A 23,014-nucleotide genomic window follows, 5' to 3' on the forward strand; every position below is an offset into this window, starting at 1 on the left:
GAAATAGGAGTAGCTTGAAAATACATTACTTTACTGTACTTACAAAAGTCAGTAATCTAAGAGATAAACAAACAAACGTTGATTTCACAGAAAGAAATTATCATTTATTTCCTGAATAAACTACATCATTTCAAGTTTAATGCAATCCCTCTAACTCATGGCAGTATTTTTTTCTCCAAAAAGAGCAGTTCTCTCAGAAAGTAGATATTTATAGGCAGTTGTCAGTACTGTATCTATATCTAACTTACTCTGACATGAAGGAATATCCGTTCTCTGAAGACAATCTGGTCTACCATCCTAAAATTAAAATGATCCTTAAAAAGTAGCATCATAAGTATACAGTAGTCTATAAATTAACAATCACTATGTGATTCATGGGCTACAATTTCAGACCATTGTCAGACCATTTCTAAGTTGTTTTTTTTGGGGGGTTAACGTCGCACAGACACAATTATAGGTTATATGACGCCTTTCCAGCTTTGACGGTGGAGGAAGACCCCAGGTGCCCCTCCATGCATTATTTCATGAAGAATTCAACACCCCGAGTGAGGCTCGAACCCACATCAGTGAGAGGCTAGTGATTTTAAGTCAGCGACCTTAACCACTTGGCCACGGAGGCCCCGCTATTTCTAAGCTCTGAGTGAAAAAAAAAGTTTATCTAGATAACTCGTAAAACTGTTTTCTCATGCAAACCAGTACCTTCGCAGGTGTGGTCTGGATTCAAGTTAGATTTATAACCAATATCACTTGGTTGTGCATAGTTTCTTTTTAATTACACAGCTTGAATCTGTAAATATTATGATTATTCTGCAGTTTTTACTGTTCTACAAGTTTCAAATTAAAGAAGCACCTGCTGAGAATTTATAATACTAGAACCAATTTCTGAAAACATAATGCCAAGTTAAATGAGAACATTTGAATTTTATATATCAAACTTACATTCAATAATCTACCATGCATAAATTTCATAAAATAATGTGCTCATATCTATTTAACTGTCTGTTTTATAAGCCAACAATAACAATAATCACTAATTTGTCTGCTCCCAAAGAACTTCACTCTTCAAACTCCTTACCTTTAAACTGACACTTTACCTAATATATTAACCTACCAATATATATAGCCTGTATACTTGTTTGCTTCCAATTATCTCCCTCCTCAAAAAACTTTACCTCAAATTGAAACTTTTGTTTGCTAATTTAACCTACTTTAATGCTGACTGTACATTTGTCTTTATTCAAGGATCTCCATCTTAAATCATCTCACCCTTAAATGAAAAATCTATTTACTAATTTAACCTAAAAATGCAGACTGTACATTTATCTTCACTCCAAGTAACACCCTCCACGGACACCTTACCCTCAAAATGACGTTCTGTTTACTAAATCGACCTTCAAATAAAAACTGTATACTGGTCTACCCTCCAAGTATATCTCTCACTCGTAACATACACATTCAAACATTATACATGTCTGCTCTACAAGTATCACTCTTGAACTAAACTGTCTCTTATCCTGTAAATTTCCTATCACTGACACAAACAAATAGACCTCTTTGTCTTACACTTACCCTACAAATACAAACTGTACATTTGTCTGGGCTCCAGGTATCTCCCTCTTCAAATAGCTGACCATCCAACTGACACTCTGTTTTACAACATGTCTCAAGCTCTTCTATACGTTCACTCAAGTTCGAGTTCTGTAAACGGTAAAGATATTTTTTTGTTGTGTTTTTTTACCTCTGCTACTTTTCTGAGGAATTGTGGCAAAGATACGACTAGACATTTTCTGCTATCCTGATTCTGTTTATATCTTTTATAGCACAACATAACCCTGAAATTGTATGTAATCCTGATTTAGTGCATGTTAACATGTAGACAAATGTCACCATTTTTAATACCAATGACATTTGGGCGAAAGCTATCTACTTTCCTCAGTTTCATGCATGGAATGCCCCCTTTGTTGCATTCAGTAATTGCAATGTGACCTTGACCTTTGACCTATTGACCTCAAAATTAATAGGGGTCATCTGCTGGTCATCCCTATTAAGTTTCGTGATCCTAGGCCTAGAGTTAGTTATAATCCAGAAACTGTTTAACTGTTCTGGGTCACTGTGACCTTGACTTTTGACCTACTGACCTCAAAATCAATAGGGGTCATCTGCTGGTTATGACCAACCTCCCTATCAACTTTCATGATCCTAGGTCCAAGCATTTTTGAGTCATAATCCGGAAACAGATTGGTCTACATACCAACCGACTGGACAACATCTGCAAAACAATATACCCCTCCTTCTTTGAAGGGGGGCATAAAAATTGTCACAGACCCTACAAGATTTTCACACGCAGAATTTAAAGTAAGTTTTTATTTCATTTTCAAATCCCACCAAAAATGAGTATCAAGATGTCCAAGTACCTGTTGTTTAAGGGAATCCACCAGTTTGTTAAGGAGGGTGATCTGCTGTTCCAACAGTAGAATTCTGTCACCATTAACAGCTTCATCACTAAGGTAACCAGCCTCATCAAATAATATACTAGCTGTAAACACAGAAAATCTCATGTTAAAGATCTCATCAAATAACACACAAATTGTAAACATAGAAAATCTCATTTCATCAAATAACACACAAATTGTAAACATAGAAAATCTCATTTCATCAAATAACACACAAATTGTAAATTTAGAAAATCTCATTTCATCAAATAACACACAAATTGTAAACATAGAAAACCTCATTTCATCAAATAACACACAAAGTGTAAACATAGAAAATCTCATTAAAAATTATACTAGGTATAAAAATATATCCACATAAAATATATTGGTTGCAAACATAGAAAACCTCATCATATGATATACCAGCTGTAAAAATCTTGAGAAATAATATCCTTGCTGTAAACATAGAAAATCTCATTATATAATGTCCTTGCAGTAAACATGGAAAGCTGAATTATATAATATTGTAGCTGTAAACATGGAAAACCTTTTCATATAATATACTTCCTGATAACATATAAAATCTTATTAAACAAGAGCTGTTTGTAAAACACATTTGCTCTCCACATGATGGGTTGTCCATTTTCAGTCCCGTGATTAATATGACCTTGACCTACTAACCCCCAAAACAATAGGGATCATCAACTTCATAAGCCTAATGCTATCAAATCTGAAGATAATGGGTCAAGTGGTTCTATTAACTATTTTAATTATTGAGTGGAAACCATGGTTCAGGCTCCTGTGACCTTGAACTTTGGCCTACTGATCCCAAAAACTATAGGGGTCATCTACTTTATAAGCCCAATCATGCTGTCAAGTTTGACAGTACGTAATCCTGATTTAATGTAAGTTAACATGTACAGACAAACGTCATCATAGGTTCTGGACAAAGCAGTCCTCAAGTTACTGGGCGTAAACAGTTCACGCCCCTGTGACCTTGACCTTTGACCTACTGATACCAAACATTACAGGAGCCATCTACTTCACAAACCCAATCAAGTTCCCAGGTTTGAAGGTTCTGGATCAAGCGGTAGCAACATGTAAGCAGTATATTACAACAAGCCTGTGTTGCCTGTTCCACAGACAAAGAGCAGATTAAATAGATAGATCTACATGTAAATCCTCAGACACAGACAACTAAATGGATTGACAGATGGACAGACACAGAAAACCAAATGGATGGACAGACACAAGACAACCAAATGGATGGACAGATGGACAGACAGTCAAAATCAGTATAATCCATCGCTTTTTGAAGATACTGAATATGTTTTGTTTTGAGGAAAAGTCTGAAAACTGAAATTCTTACAGCCATACTGAGTGACTGAATGATTCCAACAAAAATTGACCAAATAAAATACACAACTTTAGCATCATTTCACTGACTTAATTCCATTTAGTCTTAGATTATCGTTAGAGGTTGGAGTTTCATAATTTACATAAAGGCATTATTATCTTCCTCTACATGATACCATAAAAGGAAGATATGAGCAATGTAAGCTCTGCTATCAAGCCTATGGTTACATCAGCTAGATAACTTAATAGTTATATCCAGTTAGATAAGCGTATCTACTTCCCTTTAATTTCAATATGTTGTTTTATGACTGAAATTTTAAACTAATGAACTGTTTCAGATCCTGAATGAAAAAAACTTGATTTTAAGCATGGTCCTTCTAAAAATAGCTAAAATGAAGTAGATTCTACCGCAGCTTACATCCTTAAAAACAAATTGATCTTTCGAGTCCATATTCATCATTGCTAAACTTTCAAAATGCTCTGCCCATGTGAGAGGTATGCAGGCAGTTCTTTCCTATAGACATCCTTATGGCTATACAGAATATTTTAAAATTAAAGAACCTGTTTCCTGCATCAAACAAAATGGTATACATTATACTGAAGCTTCAAATAAAATCAGCAATTCTACTGAACACTGGTTATGGCAAATGTAAAAAGAACTTTAATACAATTGTAAAAGATTTATATTGACAAATATATACTTAGCAAAAATCATAGAAATGCAAGACTGTAAAATTATCATTACCTCCCTTTACCTATCTTGGTTAATGTGCAACCAGGACATATTAGAAATAAATGATTCAAGAAACTACACGCTTGTTTAAAAAATTTGCCTTCTGGTTTAAGATTGTTGAAATATCCCAACACAAATGTTTGACTAGAAATTATATTGAAATCAAAAGGAACAGTCCAGATCTTAAATATTTTGATATTAAAGGAGAGTAATTATAAAATTTAATCAAATATCATAAAACATACATTTCTAATAGGGATCTAACTATATATGACTGGTCTTTTTGTTTATTAAGTAACTCTGTAAATCTGAGCAACTAAAAATGAACAAGAGGGCCATCTTGGCCCTAGGTCACTCAACTGAGAAACACACCATAATACACCATAACAGTGTAAACATGTTTGACCTAGTGATTTCATGGAAAAAAATATTCTGACCAATTATCATTAAAACTGCAGCAAAAACAAGTATATTCTTTGATTTGACCTAGTGACCTAGTTTTTGACCCATATGATCCATACTCGAAGTTGATCTAGATTTCATAAAGGCTATCATTCTGACCAACTTTCATGAAGATCAATTGAAAAATACAGCCTCTATCGCATAAACAAGCTTTTTCTTTAATTTGACCTAGTGACCTAGTTTTTAAACCCAGATGACCCATATTCAAACTTGACTTAGATTTTATCAAGGCTATCATCCTGACAAAATTTCATGAAGATCAGTTGAAAAATACAGCCTCTATCAAATACATGAGGTTTTTCTTTGATTTAACCTAGTGACCTACTTTTTGACTACAGATGACCAATATTCAAATTCTACCTAGATTTCATTAAGGCAATCATTCTGATTTACTTTCAGGCAGATCAATTGAAAAAAAAAAAACAGCCTCTATCGCATACACAAGGTTTTCATTTGATTTGACCTAGTGGCCTATTTTTTGACCCCAGATGGCCCATATTCAAACTTGACCTAGAATTCATCAAGGCAATCATTCTGACCAAATTTTATGAAGATCAATGGAAAAATACAGCCTCTATCGCATACACAAGGTTTTTCGTTTATTGGATCTAGTGACCTAATTTTTGACCCAAGATGACCCATAATCAAATCTGACCTAGATTTCATCAAGGCAATCATTCTGACTTAATTTCATGAAGATTAATTGAAAAATACAGCTTCTATCGCATACACAAAGTTTTTCTTTGATTTGACCTAATGACCTATTTTTTGACCCCAGATGACCCATATTCGAATTTGACCTAGATTTCATCAAGGCAATCATTCTGACCAAAATTCATGAAGATTAATTGAAAAATACAGCCTCTATCGCATACACAAGGTTTTTCTTTGATTTGACCTAGTGACCTATTTTTTGACCCCAGATGACCCATTTTCGAACTCGGCCTAGATTTCATCAAGGTAATCATTCTGACCAAAATTCATGAAGATTAATTGAAGCATACAGCCTCTATCGCATACACAAGGTTTTTCATTGATTTGACCTAGTGACCATAGTTTTTGACCCCAGATGACCCATTTTCGAACTCGTCCTAGATTTCATCAAGGTAATCATACTGACCAAATTTCATGAAGATCAGTTGAAAAATACAGCCTCTATCGCATACACAAACTAAATGTTGATGGACAGACGACAGACAGACAAGACGACAGAAGATGGACGTGGACATCAAGTGATCAGAAAAACTCACCTGAGCAGGTGAGCTAAAAATGTCACTAAATGTTGCTTAGCTGTGACTGACTACCTTTAGAAAGTTAAAAACCTACATTTCTTTAAATTTATTTTGTGAGAAAAAAAGAATTATAAACAGCTTGTACCAGTCTTCACATGGTGCTAGAATGATGTTAATGATTTTGATATATAGAAGATATGTTACAATAACCCACTTGGATGTGGATGATTTTTTTTTATTAGAAAAAAGGATGTACAAGTCACTCCTACTGTGAATGTAACAAGCCTGAAGTAATCCCTACATCTTATCCTCACCCCAACATAAAGTCTCTATCAAAGAGAACACAGAGATTTTAACAGGCCTGCTGTGAAACTGAATAAAGCTGGCAAAAATAATTTTATAATGAAACTCAAGTATGTATAGAAATCAAAGGTGAAACATGCCGGGCTGAACTTACCAACTGGTAATTGTAAAATTAGTGATAAAATTGTATTTCATGAATTCCATATGCCACTTATTTGCAGTTCATTAAACCACGGTTTACCACATCAGGCTTGATGAAATGCAGTTAGATGTTATTTATTACAAGAAGGATGATCCAAAATTATAGGTGGTAGAGTTAAGAATACAGGGAGCTTAAAGATTTTTATCTAAAAATTCATTTATTTTGCTGGGTTAATGGTCTCAAAAACACACTTCCATGTGGTGGTAGAAGACCTCAGTCCCTCTGTGCTGTATTTCAGGCTTTGGTGAATACTTTCGAACAGCCAATGGATATCACTGGTATCTTGCCTTAGACAAGATGAAATATAAAATTTACACCTTTTTTATAATTCAGTTGGTATTTATATAAATTATCAAGTTAAATACCAGTATGTAATGTATCTGAATTAAAAATTGCAAAAAATGCAAATATTCACAACATGATTCATGTAAAATTTATTTGAGTGTGTTTCATACCCAGTTGAAAATAGAACAAGGAGCTCCACCAAGCAGGGCAATATATGCCCAAGGGTTATATCAGGAGGACAAAAGATTTTTTTTGGTAGGAGGTGTGGTGGTGGTTGTGGGAGGGGGAGTGTAATGTAAATTGTTGCAGTCAGAACATCGTCTCATCACCACCAGCATATATTCCAAGGTGTCAAGTACCTTTAAAACTATTTAAGTTATGCTCTGGACACAGATTTGACCTTCCTGTAACCTTGGCCTTTGACCTACCACCCTGGTTCATGCACTCTGCATATCATCACATCACCACCTACCTACATCTCAAGTCAATACCTTGAATAGTTAGCAAGTTATGGTCCAGACACAAAATATGACATACAAATTTGACCTCTGAACTCAATTTGTGACCTTTGACCTACAGACCTGTGCTCTGCACACCATCCAATCACCACCTACCTACACGCCAAGTCTGAGTCAGTACCTTGCAAGGCTGTTTACTTATGCTTCAGACACATATTTTTTTACCTTTTAGCACAATTTGTGACCGTGACCTTTGACCTACAGAGCCGGTTCAAGTGCTCTGCACATCGTCTCACTGCCATCTACCTATGTGCCAAGTTTATAGAAAATATCTTTCATGGTTATAAAGCTATGCTCCGGACACGAATTATGATGGACGGATGGACGCACTGGCCATCACATAATACGTCAGTTTCAAAACGGGCATATGAAAACTGATTTGCACTCATGTATAAAACTCTCTTACCTGGTTGAGAACAAAGAAGCTGGTCTTTCTTGATGGCATATGTATACAGTCTAGCTTGAAACAATGCTCCCTGGAACAAAAATTAAATCTGAAATCAAAGATCCTGTCAGGCGAAATAGGTATTTTTCCTCATTTTTTGCTAGGTTTTGTGCTATACTGGTAGTCTTTGTGATGTAAACAAATGATCCTAGTTTTATTAAGATTCTTTCAGGAGTTTTGACGATAAGGAACAGACATTAGGTAAAGCATTTGACCTTTGACCTCTCAAATTGACCTTTAGCTTGGACCTAGTGATCTGGGTAAAGCAGAATTTTCATTGTATCATGGTGAATATTTACACACAGTTATTTGAATATGATTTAACTATTAACAAATCTGAAAAGCTCCCAGTGTGATTCTACCTTAGATATGGGGAATAGATTTGTGCTGTATGTATGTCATATTGATGAGTTATATAATTCAAGCTATGTGTATGAAAATCCTTCAAATGGTAAAAGACGCAAAATAAAGCTATTTGAACTCTGACCTATAAGTGTGACCTTGATCTCTGACCTACAAGCCTATGTTTATGAACACTGGGTGTTGTCCGAACAAGACAAAGAATTCATACTCCTTAGATATGAAGTGGAAACATCATAAGCTGCAAAGAACTACTTACATGGAACTTGTTATCGCCGTATTTGTCACTTGCCAGAACACCAAACGCCCGCTTTGGAACCTTGTGTAATCTTTGCTGCAGTTCTATAGATTTCTCAAAATTACATCCAAGACTTGCTGTAAAGTGTGTCTCATTTATTACCACTGATAATATTTTCCAATCAACCAATTCTTTACCAAATGACAATGTTACACGCTGGAATGATGTGTCTCCTTGGTAACGTAGAATAATTTTTCTTTTCAGAATATCTATACTAATTTCAGCTATAGGTAACTTCTTTTTCTTTAAATATATTCCAAATAATGTTATTATAGACCTTTTACGAGAAAATCCTATTACGTCAAGAGTTATCTCCCTTGTCTTTTTATGATAAATTTTGTGCAGGTCAACATGAATTATGTCCCTTGAATTATCTTGAAATGACCAAGCTTTTACACCCGGATTATCTCCTAACTTCACATGATCTGAATGAGGTAGTCCTTTCAGTAAATCTAGTCCTGAAAAATAAAAATAAAGACAACAATTTATTTCATAATAAAATCTGTAAAAAGATCCTTCAGAAACACAAGAATGCAACCAAGTAAAATAATAGCAGGCAACACTTCTCACGCCCCCTAGCACCGGCTTAAGCGGAACTCTATTACACATAGGTTGAATGGACTCCATGATCCCAAAGGACCAGAAAATATAACAACATTGAAAAACATAAAGCTATCAAAAGAAGAGCCAGCTGGCAATTAATTTGCATTTGAGCAATTAAGTTTGTTTTTGCTGGGATCTGAATTACACCAGTCCATTTCAGGTCAAATGGAGACTGTCAAGCTTTAATGGTAGAGGAACACCCTAGAGCTCATCCTGGCATTATTTCAGGTATGGGCAGAACCACCAACTCATGGCTAGCTCACATCACAAGCAATCTTTAAGCCCACCTAGATGAAATGCAACTCAGATTAAAGCCAGCCACTTTAACCATTCAGTGATGGAGGACCTGCTTGAGCAGGTGGAAAGAAATGTAACGAGAGGGCCAAGATGGCCCTAGGTTGCTCACCATAACAGTGTAAACATGTTTGACCTGGTGATGTTTAATGAAGACAAATATTCTGACCAATTTTCATTAAGACTGGACCAAACATTTGGCCTCTTGAGTGTAAACAAGCATTTTCTTTGATTTGACCTAGTGACCTAGTTTTGACCCCACATGACCAAGATTAAAACTTGTCCAAGATTTCATGAAAGCAAACAGTCTGACAAAGTTTCGGGAAGATTGGAGCAAATAAGCGGCCTCTAGAGTTTAAACAAGCTTTTCCTTTGATCTGACCTAGAGACTTAGTTTTTCACCCCATGTGACCCAGTTTCCAAGACTTTAAGATAAACATTCTGACTAAGTTTTATGAAGATAAAATCAAAAATGTGGCCCCAAGCTTTTCTTTGACTTGACCTAGTTTTTGACCTCATGTGACCCAAATAAAATCTCATCTGAGATTTTATGGACACAAACATTCTGACCAAGATTCAGGCATATCAAATGAAAATTGCAGCCACAAGGTTTTTCTTTGTTTTGACCAGGTGACCTAGTTTTTAACTCCAGTTGACCCAGATTCAAACTTGGCCTAGATTTCATCAAGAAAATTATTCTGATAAAATTTCACCAATATCCAGTCAAAAATGCAGCCCCTATTGCACACACACAGTTTTTCTTTGATTTGACTTGGTGACCTAGTTTTTGACCCCAGAAGACCCATATTCAAACTTAACCTAGATTTTATCAAGACAAACAAACTGACCAATTCTCATGAGTTGCAAACTTAAACTGTGGATTCAGTGTGTTAACAAGATTTTCCTTTGATCTGGCCTAGTGACCTAGTTTTTGACCCCACATGACCCAGATTTGAACTTGGCCTAAGGACCACCAATATATATATATATATATATTCTGACAAAGTTTCATGAAGATAGGGTCATAAATGTGGCCTCCAGCGTGTTAACAAGCTTTTCCTTTGATTTCACCGGGTGACCTAGTTTTTGAACCAACATGACCCATATTCGACCCTGACCTAGAAGTCATCAACACAAACATTCTGACCAATTCTCATGAGTTTCAAACTTAAACTGTGGACTCTAGAGTGTTATTGTCCGTAAGTATTGACCTTGCACACATTAATCTTCGCCCATATTTTCGGGCGTTTTCGTTATTTTACGTGATATTCGTGTCCTGAAAATATCTAGATTTATCAAAATAATCAATTTAGAGAACCAACAGCACAGTGGTGTAGTGGTAAGCTCTCCGACTTGGAAACACGTTACCATGGGTTCGAATTCTTTTCTAACCATTTTTTGAAATATGATTCCTTGTGTTTGTATTTGAATCTATGATTATATATTTTTTCATGAAACATTGCATTTTGTATCGATAAAAAAATACTTGAATTGTCCGTTGAATGAATGAATGAATGAATGAATGAATGAATGCTTGTCCGGTCCTGAAGATTTTAAACGACATTTTGTATAACTGTTTTATGTATGTAGAAGAATGTACGGTAATCAACAGTAGAGTATTTCTTTGATAAATCATGATAAGTGTGACAAGTTTCCGTCTTTTACAGATAAAATAAAAAAAAAACACAATTTGGGCAGACAGAGGGCTCAAACACTCAACCCTGAGTTTACTGGCAAAATGCTTTGTCCGCACAGCTATATCTGCACATGATATATGACGGTATATAATTGGCTTTTCAATAGTTATATCGTTGTTTGGGTTCGGACAAAGAAAATTAATTTACGGAAACATACGGAATATTCATGAGTGCCAGGTCAATACTTACGAACAATAACAAGATTTTCCTTTGATCTGGCCTACTGACCTATTTTTTGACCCCACATGACCCAGTTTCAAAGCTGACCTAGAGATCATCAAGACAAACATTCTGACCAAGTTTCATAAAGACTGGGTCACAACTGTGGCCTCTAAGAGCATTAACAAGCTTTTCCTTTAATTTGACCGGGTGACCTAGTTTTTGACCCAACATGACCCAGATTTGAACTTGAGGTAGAAGTCATCAAGACAATCATTCTGACCAAGTTGCATAAAGACTGGGTCACAACTGTGGCCTCTAAGAGTATTAACAAGCTTTTCCTTTAATTTGACCGGGTGACCTAGTTTTTGACCCAACATGACCCAGATTTGACTTGAGGTAGAGGTCATCAAGACAAACATTCTGACCACCTCTCATGAGTTTCAAACTCAAACTGTGGACTCTAGAGTGTTAACAAGATTTTCCTTATCTGGTCTACTGACCTAGTTTTTGACCCCATATGACCCAGTTTCAAATTTGACCTAGAGATCACCAAGACAAACATTCTGACCAAGTTTCATAAAGACTGGGTCACAACTGTGGCCTCTAGAGTGTTAACAAGGCAAATGTTGATGGACGACGGACGGTGCACACCGACAATGACCGGTCACAATAGCTCACCTTGAGCACTTCGTGCTCAGGTGAGCTAAAAAAGAGAGACATGGTGAGAAATCATTGAATTTTTTAAAAGTAACACTGACTCTTTCACCTTTAAGAGGGTCATGACGACCTATATACTGCTCACCAGTTTTCACATCTCAAACAGGAATAACAAGAAACATTTCTGTAAAATTACTTTGAAATCTGGTTGAACTAGCTCCAAAACTATGATATATAATATTTATCTTTAATTTTTATTTTTAGAAATGTGAATGAGCCAGTCTTTATCCTATGTCCAATATCATGTTAAATCAGACTATAATGGACAATGGTTTATCAACCTTTGACACCCACAGAAAATATTTTTAATAAATCCAAAGAAACCAAACCAGACCAAGTTTACAAAACACAAAAAAAATGATTAAGACAACAAACCTTGTTATCATTAGCTGGATAACAAATCAATCACATAACTGTTAGACCACTTAACTTATATTTCCCCACTTAAATTAATATGAAAATGTCAGGCTTCAACTTGGAGTAGGAAAAAACTCAGAAAATTTATCTAAAATATTTCTATTGGTATCAGTTTAAGGTTGATTGATAGAATACAATCAATTAGAAACAAATAAGTAGGAATAACAACTGTATACATCTATCAACAGACAATTATAGCTTCACTTAAGTAATTTAACAAGATACCTCTACCTGTCACTCTACTCTTGAATAGCAGAATTTCAGGGAAATATATCTCTAGAAAATTTAGAACCTTTGTTATTTTTTTTCATTTACATTGTATTTGAGCAATTATGGCACTACATGAAACAGAGAGGTTAATAAAACACATCCCAACCTCTGAAGCCCTTCCACCTGATGCTATCTTACATACAAAAGCTTTATTTTCTAAGTTGAAAAGGGGCCAGAATTTTTCCAAAGCATTTGGCAATGTATTCTGAGAAACCTGCTAACATGCAAACTTTTACTGTGAAATTCTAAGTGAAAAAGGGGCATAATTTTGACAAAACAAGAGCTGTTTGAAAAGCACATATGCCCCACTGATAGTCTTAGATATTATATGACCTTGACCTTTGACCCAGGTTCAAGAGTGATAGGGGTTTTCTACTAAACGAAACCAACTGACTGACTGACCGACATCTGCAAAACAATATACCCTTCCTTCTTCGAGGGGGAGGGCATAATGTAGATCAAACAGAACTTAAGGCATCAAATTAAAATGGATTTCACCCTAAATGACCTTGACCTTTGACCCAGTGACCTGGAAATTATTCAGGGTCATCTTCTCAAGGAGACTGAGTAAATCAGTTTTGCTGATACTGGTCTATAAAGGATTTGATGCTAAGTCACCTTGACCTTTGACCCAGTGACAAGAAATTAATAAAGGTCATTTACTAAATTAGACCAATCAACCTATGAAATTTGAAGTATGGAGATCAAACAGATCTTAAGATATTGCTTTAAAATTGATTTGACCCTACTTGACCTTGACCTTTGCCCTCATGACCCAAAAATTATTAGGACACTAAACATCCAATAATCAAGGTCAAATAGTTCTCAAGATAACAATCAGACATGGATTTAACCAATTAGGACCTTGTGACCTTGACCTTTGACCAAGTGACCCCAAAAATCAATAGGGTCATGTACTGGTCATGAACAACCTCCCTATCAAGTTTAGTGACCCTAGGCCTAAGTGTTCTCAAGTTATCTTCCGGAAACGGTTTAATTGTTCCAGGTCACTGTGACCTTGACCTTTGACCTACAGGTCTCAAAATCATTAAGGGTCATCTGCTGGTCATGAACAACCTCCTTATCAAGTTTTGTGATCCCAGGCCCAAGGGTTCTCAAGTAATCATCCGGAAACCGTTTAACTGTTCTGGGTCACTGCAGGGTTCTGCCGAGGATCGAAAATGGTGGAGACACATGTCCCCTTGGTATAAAAAAATGTGGGGACATTTTCAAAATCTTGGGGGACAACAACTTTTGACCGTATGTCACTGAAATAAGACAGTAACATTACTAAAATTGAAGTCTTTATTTTAGTCCAACCATTGATTTTGTGATCTGCATTTTCAGTTTTGGAGACAATTAGTGTGGAATGGTCGTCAGATTTTAATCAGTCAACGGACACACTTTCAATTTCACCTGCCGAAACAGCGGGTGAATAACAGTTAACAACATCGGGTTTGTATGGTCTATTGGGCTTTTTATGAAGAGACATGAAGTACTAGTCCGTTAGTCATTAGACTGAATGTTTTTCCTGTCTGCAGATACAGGAACGTAGCTTAAAATTGTTCATTGTTGATCAAAATGACGTTTTTGTGGGAAACTCTTCTATTCAGAAACTGTAACGATTCATACTCAGTTCCAGTCGTCCCATATGCACATTCGTCCCCAAAATTTTCAAAACGCAGCAACTGATGCTTCTAGACCAATTTTAGTGCGACATTCATGATTTTTACGCGAGATTCCCGCGAAATCGCGGCCTTGGCAGAACCCTGTCACTGTGACCTTAACATAAGGAGTCATCTGCTGGTCAGGACTAACCTCCCTATCAAGTTTTGTGATCCTAGGCCCTAGCGTTCTCAAGTTATCGTCAGGAAACTGTTTAACTGTTCTGGGCCACTGTGACCTTAACCTTTGATCTACTGGTCTCAGTATCAATAGGGGCCATCAGCTGGTCATGACCAACCTCCCTACCAACTTTCATGATCCTAGGCCCAAGCATTTGCAAAACAATATACCCCTCCTTCTTCGAAGCCGGGGGGGGGGGGGGGGGGTGCATAATAAAAGCTAGAGTTATGTAACTTGTCCTCAGTGATGTCATCTCATGATGCCGAAGACATTTATGAAATCTGAAAGCATTTGTGAGAAACCTGCTTACATGCAAAATTTTAAATACGGACATGGACGCTGACAAAAGGGTGACTACAAAAACTCTACTATTTGAAAAATTTCAAATAGTCGAGCCAAAAATCAATTTGCCTGATATACTGGATTCATCTACTGACCACTGACAAACATACTACTTCATGTGATGGCCGTAGGACCTAACATTCTCCAGTCACTTTGACCTTTGACTTACTGACCCTAAGCCAAAAGGGTCTTCAACCAAACACAGTCAATCATCCAAATATACCTGACAACCAAATACCAAGCATACTCCAAATATTGGTTGGAAATCATTTCCAGTCTCATGGCCACTGTGACCTTGACCTTCTGCTTACTGACACCCAAAGCGATTGAGGTCATCTTCTGACCAACGGCAATAATCCTATAGTTTGATATTGCTAGGCCTAAGCAAATACTGATTGATCAGAAAGAAATGGTCTGCCAATGGACAAATTAATCTACGGATGGACCAATCTTTGAGGGTTGCATTATATGCAACATGCTTCAAATATAGCAGCACTAATGGATGGCCCTTTTTCTTTTTTTTTTTACTTGTTTATGTTCTTTGGATGTACACAACATTTTTCTTTTATCGTGATGCAAAAGTAAAAAAAAAAATTATTTTGATTGCATTTACAATGTATTTGTTACTATTTTGAAACACTGCTCACTTGAGCATAGATAGCTGAGCTCGATAGCTGGACTACAAGGAATGACTTGAGCCATTCATGTAGTCCATTGCAGTTTCCCCAGACTTACAAAGTCTGTTCAGATCAAGCAATGTGTAATAAAATTTCTTTTCTTCATAATGACACTGATAATTTCTAAGAAATCCCTTTTCTCCCTAAAATAAATATTCTGAACAGTCAGAGATAAAAGATATTGTAAAATTTTTGTTCAGAAAGTGCTATTTTAGAGGACTTTATGGTAGCGATATTTTAACCTTTACCCTGCTAAATTTTTAAAATGGACTGGTCCATCATTCAATTTGGGCAATACCATTTATTATTCGAAGGGGTGTTCACTGAAAATTTACTGACTGAATAGCCAACAGTGCAGACCAGATCAGCCTGCACATGCAAAGGCAGAATCACTTGCCGCCAGCAGGCTAAAGGACTCTTAATAACAGTTTCCCTTACATTTTCATTGTAACTGAAGATTCTAATTTCCTTACAAATTGTGTTTTACTGTATTAAAGTATAAAAACATTTCATTCAGAATTATACGGTGCCCCTAAAGTGACATGTTACGCACTTTTTTCCACTTAGGTAATGTGAGACTTTTTTTATTTCGTTTAACGAAATAACTATTTCGTTTAAACAAAATCATTTCGTTTTAAAGAATTAGTTATTTCGTTTAAACGAAATGTTTCAACTAATTCGTTTAAACGAAATGTTATAACTAATTCGTTTAAACGAAATAGTTATTTTCGTTTAAACGAAATAGTTATTTCGTTTTAAACGAAATCATTTCGTTTAAACGAAATAAAAAAAGTCTCACATTACCTCAGTGGAAAAAAAGTGCATAACATGTCACTTTAGGGGCACCGTAGAATTATTACTTCTTAGATTTCTTACATATTTCACTCAGTACTACAAATCAACCTGGAATCTAGTGAGCTTATCTAAACATGCATTTTGTTACTCCTTTAACATTTTAACACTTTGAGTTGAGCATGTGGGGTGACTGATAAGCCCTGTTCTCAGACAGAAGCTTCTACCTAACAGGAAACTGCCATCAATTATCTAGTGCCATCAGTATATGTATCACACATGAGTAAAAGCAAATGGGGCATCACTCAAGCTTTTTACTAAGTATTTTCATTCTGGGAGGTAACTGACATGTATCCTTGTGTATCCAGAATCAAATATTTACTTTAATACTCACTGAACATTTCATGTATTCTAACATCAAAGCAATTTTGTCAGAATGTTGACTGCAATACATAAACGAAATAAGGCAAGCTGACCTGCAGAAACTCGATCATATCCATGAAAGTCAGTTCAAGATTTTTTTTTCTTAAAAAAAATGGCAATACTTCAAATATCACATAATACGTACTTTTTTTTTAATAAAAATAGAAAGTTGCGCTAGTGAAGAATGATAATATGATTTTGTTGACAAATAATTACCAACAATATCTAAATAAAGACAAACGTCATACAAGTGAAAGTAACTTTTACCTCTGTAATTATTTATATACATTATTTCAAAAAATTGTAAAAAGAATATTTATCAAGCAACAATTGTTTTTACTGGAATATAACATATTAAGGGAATCAATTTACCAAATTATTGTGTTTCATCTATACATGATTATTATAACTATATCATAAGACTGTTTATATATAAATAAAACAAAGAACTCAATACAATCAGCAAACAAAATGAATACTTCAAAAATCTATTCTTAGTAACCATATCTTACAAATTAATCAGGAACCAACATCTTTGGTACACAAATCTTTATCACTTCTATCTGTTTATTAGTATAATTATGGTAGGATATGACAGGTCTATGATAAGTATTAGTCAATCAAGGAGATTAATGGCCCTAAATCCTGTATCTCTTTCATAGTTTATAACTTTATCATAAATCATTTGATTAAATCCTATCTATCTATCATAAAAGATCAAACTGATAGCTATACATGACTAACTTTGTTTATTTTTCTACACTAAATCATGAAAAATCTGAGAAAAGAGGCTCACATTTTTTTTTAAAACATTTTGAATGTAAGTAAATGCACTACACTGGTTTCACATGAATTATTTGTATATTCAAAAGTATTTTTATGGCAAGGATTAACTGAGCGATAGGCTCATAACTAACAAGAAGTTAAATGAAAGACTACCAACTCAAAAAAGGGGCATAACTATGAGAAAAAGCAAGCCAGAGTTATAAAACCTGCATACTGCTTGTCAAATCATCACAGTGAACAAGTTGTTTACCTAAAATTTGGTTTGTTGGTTTGCAATCATTAGAAAATGCTCACATATATACTTTTATATCACAGCTGCATTTTCTTTCATTAGAAAGTTGTTGTACCATTATATTTAGTAAAGGAGGAGTGATGTACTAGAGGGCTTTAACTTGTCAACAATTTCTAACCACTTTCCTACAGCTAAAGACAAACACTGTCATTTAGTTAATGTTCAAATTAACAATACTTCTAAATCATATGGATAACTGCAAAATATTGGTAATGTCACCTACTGGAGAAAATAGGTACCAATTATTTTTTCATGAAAGTAGTTCTAAAACAGTCCCTAAAAACACATTTTAAGTTGGCAATATCTTTAGAATTTACAATAACTGACAGAGAGGGTGCCCAAGTGGAACTACATAATTTTTTCTTTATATTGTAATATAATATAAATATTATAAATGTGTCATAGATGACTTATATAGGAAATGACAAAGTTACAAACTCAAGAAATATTACAATATAAATCATTTGAACTAACTTTTTTATGTCTATAAATATAATATACCAGCTTAACCAAGCCTTTTGGTTTTCACTCAACCACAATAAATGAACAACTGGTACAGAAAAATCAGACATTCAAAATTAACACAGTGGTTTTATTACTAATATACTTGATGATCTAAATGATAAAATAGTATTTGTAAGTGTTAAATCATGCTCTCAATAAATATGAAAACATACCAATTATTTTGTTAATTAGTACTGTATCTATATATAGCAGAAAAGTTAAACGTGTCCTAAGTTGAAAATACTTGACTGATTTACAATTGAAACATTAGACTGGCATCAGTCGTTAGAGTCATTGAATGTAAAGCACCTGGCCATAAAATCAATCCTCTCTGATACCACTTTCTAAAAAAATTTACAATATCTCTTGCCTCTGTCTCTAGAGAGAAAATGTTTTTCTGAGAAAATAATTTAGTATCAGTGTGAAGAAATTAATATTATTACAGACTATTTGATCTCAACAGACTTTGTAAGTCTATTGAAACATCTGCGGTGTATTTTAATTTGTGAATAAAAAACACTTGCAAATGAAGCCCTTTTTTTAAGGCATACGCTAGAGTCTCTGTATACAAGATGGGCAAATTTTTTCACAATAATAGAATTTCTTCAAAATTTGGATATTGAAGGACAATCATCTAAGGAACAAAGATAATTATGCAATAAAAGTCATAGGTCACCAGTAATGAAAAAGAGTTATCTGCCCTTGAAAACGGCATTTCCCCCAAAAAATCCTCCAAAAAAAGGGTCATTATACAATAGTTATTGTAACAGTGACTTTGATCTGCAATGTTGCATCCAGCTTGAGTGGATTTTGCCAGGCCTGGATCCCAGGAGATGCTTGTATCAAATGTGATCCTGTTTGGCAAAATCTGTAAGTGCCAAATGCACCATTGCAGATCAAGGTACCCCTTTAATGACCCTTTTGTTACATATATTCATCTATTTCTATTGTTATATCAGACAAATTGCCCAACAGTTTTCAAAAACAAAGCTGAACTGTGAACTTTGTGATGCATGGGACGTCGCAACTAAAACAGGTATCCCCACCATTGAATCACATGGGACGTCACAACTAAAACAGGTATCCCCACCACTGAATCACATGGGACGTCGCAACTAAAACACGTATCATCACCATTGAATCACATGGGACGTCGCAACTAAAACAGGTATCCCCACCACTGAATCACATGGGACGTCGCAACTAAAACAGGTATCATCACCACTGAATCACATGGGACGTCGCAACTAAAACAGGTATCCCCACCATTGAATCACATGGGACGTCGCAACTAAAACAGGTATCCCCACCATTGAATCACATGGGATGTCGCAACTAAAACAGGTATCCCCACCATTGAATCACATGGGACGTCGCAACTAAAACAGGTATCCCCACCATTGAATCACATGGGACGTCGCAACTAAAACAGGTATCATCACCATTGAATATTTTTCTGTATCCGATGAGCGTTGAATACATGGTTTTGTATACTTTAGTGAAATACAGGTCGTATTTCAGACAGAAATTTCGTAGGCATATAATAAATAGCTTTGACTGTATTTGAATTTGCTCTGAAGCAAGTTCCTGCACCAGTGTTGTAAACCAGTCATTTTGTCAATTTATTTGATTTTATACAATTTATTTGTGTTAAAATTTAAAAAGAAAACCTTATTTTTCTTTTAAAATCTACTGTAAAATCATTTAATTTTGTGGGCATGAAATTTCGTGGTTTTGGTCAAAATGGCAATTTTGTGGGCATATGAATTCGTGGATTTCAACTTTTGAACATATTAATCAGAATTTTACTTGTTTGTTGGGATTAAATTTCATAGATTGACTCAACCACGAAATCCATGAAAATTAGTCCCCCACGAATATTTATGATTTCACAGTATAAATCTCTTAGATTTTAATGAAACAATCTGCATAGCAGAAAAACAACTTTTGACCTACCGCACAAATACCTTTCTTCAGTTTCAACTCTTTCATATTAGCTGATATGTGTTGAAATTTTTCAGTTTATTCAAGTCATTCTTGCATCCTCTTTCTACTTTCTTAGAAAGCAAGCAATGGCACCAAATGAGGAAGTGCAGCAATGACCTAGCAGGGATCAAACTCACATACTCCCAATATGAGCATCTGAAATCTTAACCATTAGACAATGGTTGTTTAAGATATTATTCAAATACATTATATTTGTTGCTTAAAATGAAAATACAGACTAACATGAAAATTTCCAAGCTTCCTTGAGCAACTGTTCATATTTATTACAGACTTTATTGTAATAATTATTACTGGAGACATTAATTGGAATAAATACAGTATTCAAAGGAAGCTGTTCCACCTATTGAAGCTTTTGTGATCTTTAAATCTGCAAGCTTACATCTGATAAGCCTCCCTGCTGTTTTAATAACATGTATATAACCAGAGACTTGCTGGTATTTACATTTGTACATGGTTAGTCAAGCCACTGGTCCATTTAATTAACCTTTAGTTAGAACAGTCTGGGAAAACCATTAAACATATGGCCGCAATGTAAATGAAATACCTGCCTCTGCATAAAAAATGGGTAGGCCACTCACTAAAGAAGCTAACTTCTGACCTACCTAAACGAAAAACCTTTATAAATCAAAAGCCAAACATTTTAGAAAAGAGTGTCAGATTTACCTATTACCAACTCCACAAAAGAATTTATCAAGTTACAGATATTAAAATATAAATGCCTAAAATGGGGTGGCTGCATTTCCAATAAAAATTATCTATTGCATGAGATCACTTCAAAATTCATTACCAAGATCTGGCATGAAGATATCTTCGGAATGATTAAACAAAAATCACCTGACAAAAACAAATGTTTATTCGCTTTAGATGAAAATGCGAGTTTGCCATGCAGATGGACTGCACAAATTGATTTTCCTCATTTAAACTATACAATAACATTTCTCTTGAATTAATTAATTCTGCATTTAATAATAAGAATGCTAGTTTTTAATTACTGCTTAAAATACTGGCACATTTATATAATACATTCAATGTAAAATCACGTTTTATTGCAAAGACTTTAATGCAGAATTTAACACTTAGCTTTTTGAAATTTCCTTCATGATTAAAGTAATAAACATTTATTATCTGAAATAAAAATATGTAAATTTTGAACCATTCTACCTTTAACATAAATGTCATTAAATATGGACTAATCAATACCGTTCTGTTCAATGAATTGTCTTATGTTATATTACAGTATTTATACCCTGATTTATACAATTTCTTACCTGTTAATGAATGCTTATTTCCTTTTCTATTCCTTTTACCATGTACACAAAGAAACACTAAATTTATTATAACTATAAAAATCCAAAACTTTAATACAAATTTTCCATCCATTTTGCTGTTTAAATTTACACAAAATCTAACTAAAACTGCACCGATTTATCTCATTATTTTGTTTTTCAGTAGTTTAATTTCCCTAAATTATGCTAACTGCAGTAGCCTTCCAGAGAAAAACCCACTCCGTCCTAGCTGCCTCTCCGATCAGTAAGATAAGAGTGTAAAATCCTTCTAGATCAACTGTAAAATGCTAGATAACCAGTTTATCAGTGAAAATCTACTGCCCAAGCAGGTAGACCACTTATAAACTTATACCTTTACCTATAACCAGTCATGGGCTTAAAAATTGCACAAATTACAGAACAAAAAAAAAAATACTTCAAACTGAATTTAAATTAATCAAGATCAGAAAATGTGGTTTGATTGTTTACGGGCAACAATTTGGTTCATGTTTAAAAATAAAATAATTTTCTTCGAATATATTAAAAACACATTTAAATGGCATTTTAACAGTTGTAAACTAATGGAGTTTCAATAAATTAAGAAATTTCGTTTAATCATGATTTAACTACTCAACCAATAACCTTTTTTATGCTGAACAATTCACTTTGAAAGAAAATAATTGAGAAAAAAATCAATAAAGAATTATATTATACTGTTGCCTGGCAACACTATAAAATATAACGTATATAACCAGTTCAAATTAAAAAATGGTTCATAAGTCCCTGGACCTAAACAAGATCATAAAAGATGAAAACACTGCTAACAATTTTTTTAACTGATTGAGTCCTTTAAGTCTTACCAAAGGACACATGTTAAGCTATTACCTCCCTTTAATTTATCTAAGCACCCTCAAATCTAAAATAGTATCTCAGAACTGGATCCTCACCATCCCTAAACTAAGTTTCCACCAAATCATTACATTTTTCAATGTATAGTTGAAAACATTGAGTATGTTGTCAAAAACCCATCTGACCGCCTAATGACCCTACCTTGCAGGTGGAGTTTGGAGCTTGACACATTCAGGGTTTCGAGAAATACTTTTCCAAAATGACATAAAATTATGAATCAAGCAAAAAAGTACAATATCTTTCTAGCCATGTGGCAAACCTCAATTCTAAGCATGCAAAACACAATAGTGTGATTAATATATGCACAAAGTCTTAAATGGCACAATGATAACAAGGTAATGCTTCAGACAAGAAAGTACAATACCTATGACCCTTCTGACTAG

General features: G+C 34.6%; 1 protein-coding gene across 1 annotated transcript in view; it reads right to left on the bottom strand.

Annotated features, from left to right (window-relative positions):
- Window positions 1-22,008, bottom strand: part of LOC123551067 (uncharacterized) — a 123,328-nt gene extending 101,320 nt beyond the window's left edge. Inside the window, exons 1-6 of the mRNA XM_053540544.1 lie at window positions 21,726-22,008; window positions 8,591-9,087; window positions 7,933-8,002; window positions 2,415-2,536; window positions 1,570-1,698; window positions 249-297 (exon numbers count right to left, since the gene is read on the bottom strand). Coding sequence (XP_053396519.1) covers window positions 249-297; window positions 1,570-1,698; window positions 2,415-2,536; window positions 7,933-8,002; window positions 8,591-9,087; window positions 21,726-21,837 — 979 coding nt within the window. The 5' untranslated portion in view covers window positions 21,838-22,008. The remainder of the gene's footprint in view (window positions 1-248; window positions 298-1,569; window positions 1,699-2,414; window positions 2,537-7,932; window positions 8,003-8,590; window positions 9,088-21,725) is intronic.
- Between the last annotated feature and the right edge of the window lie 1,006 nt (window positions 22,009-23,014).

This window comes from Mercenaria mercenaria, chromosome 4 (assembly GCF_021730395.1).
Source record: "Mercenaria mercenaria strain notata chromosome 4, MADL_Memer_1, whole genome shotgun sequence".
NCBI lineage: Eukaryota > Metazoa > Mollusca > Bivalvia > Venerida > Veneridae > Mercenaria > Mercenaria mercenaria.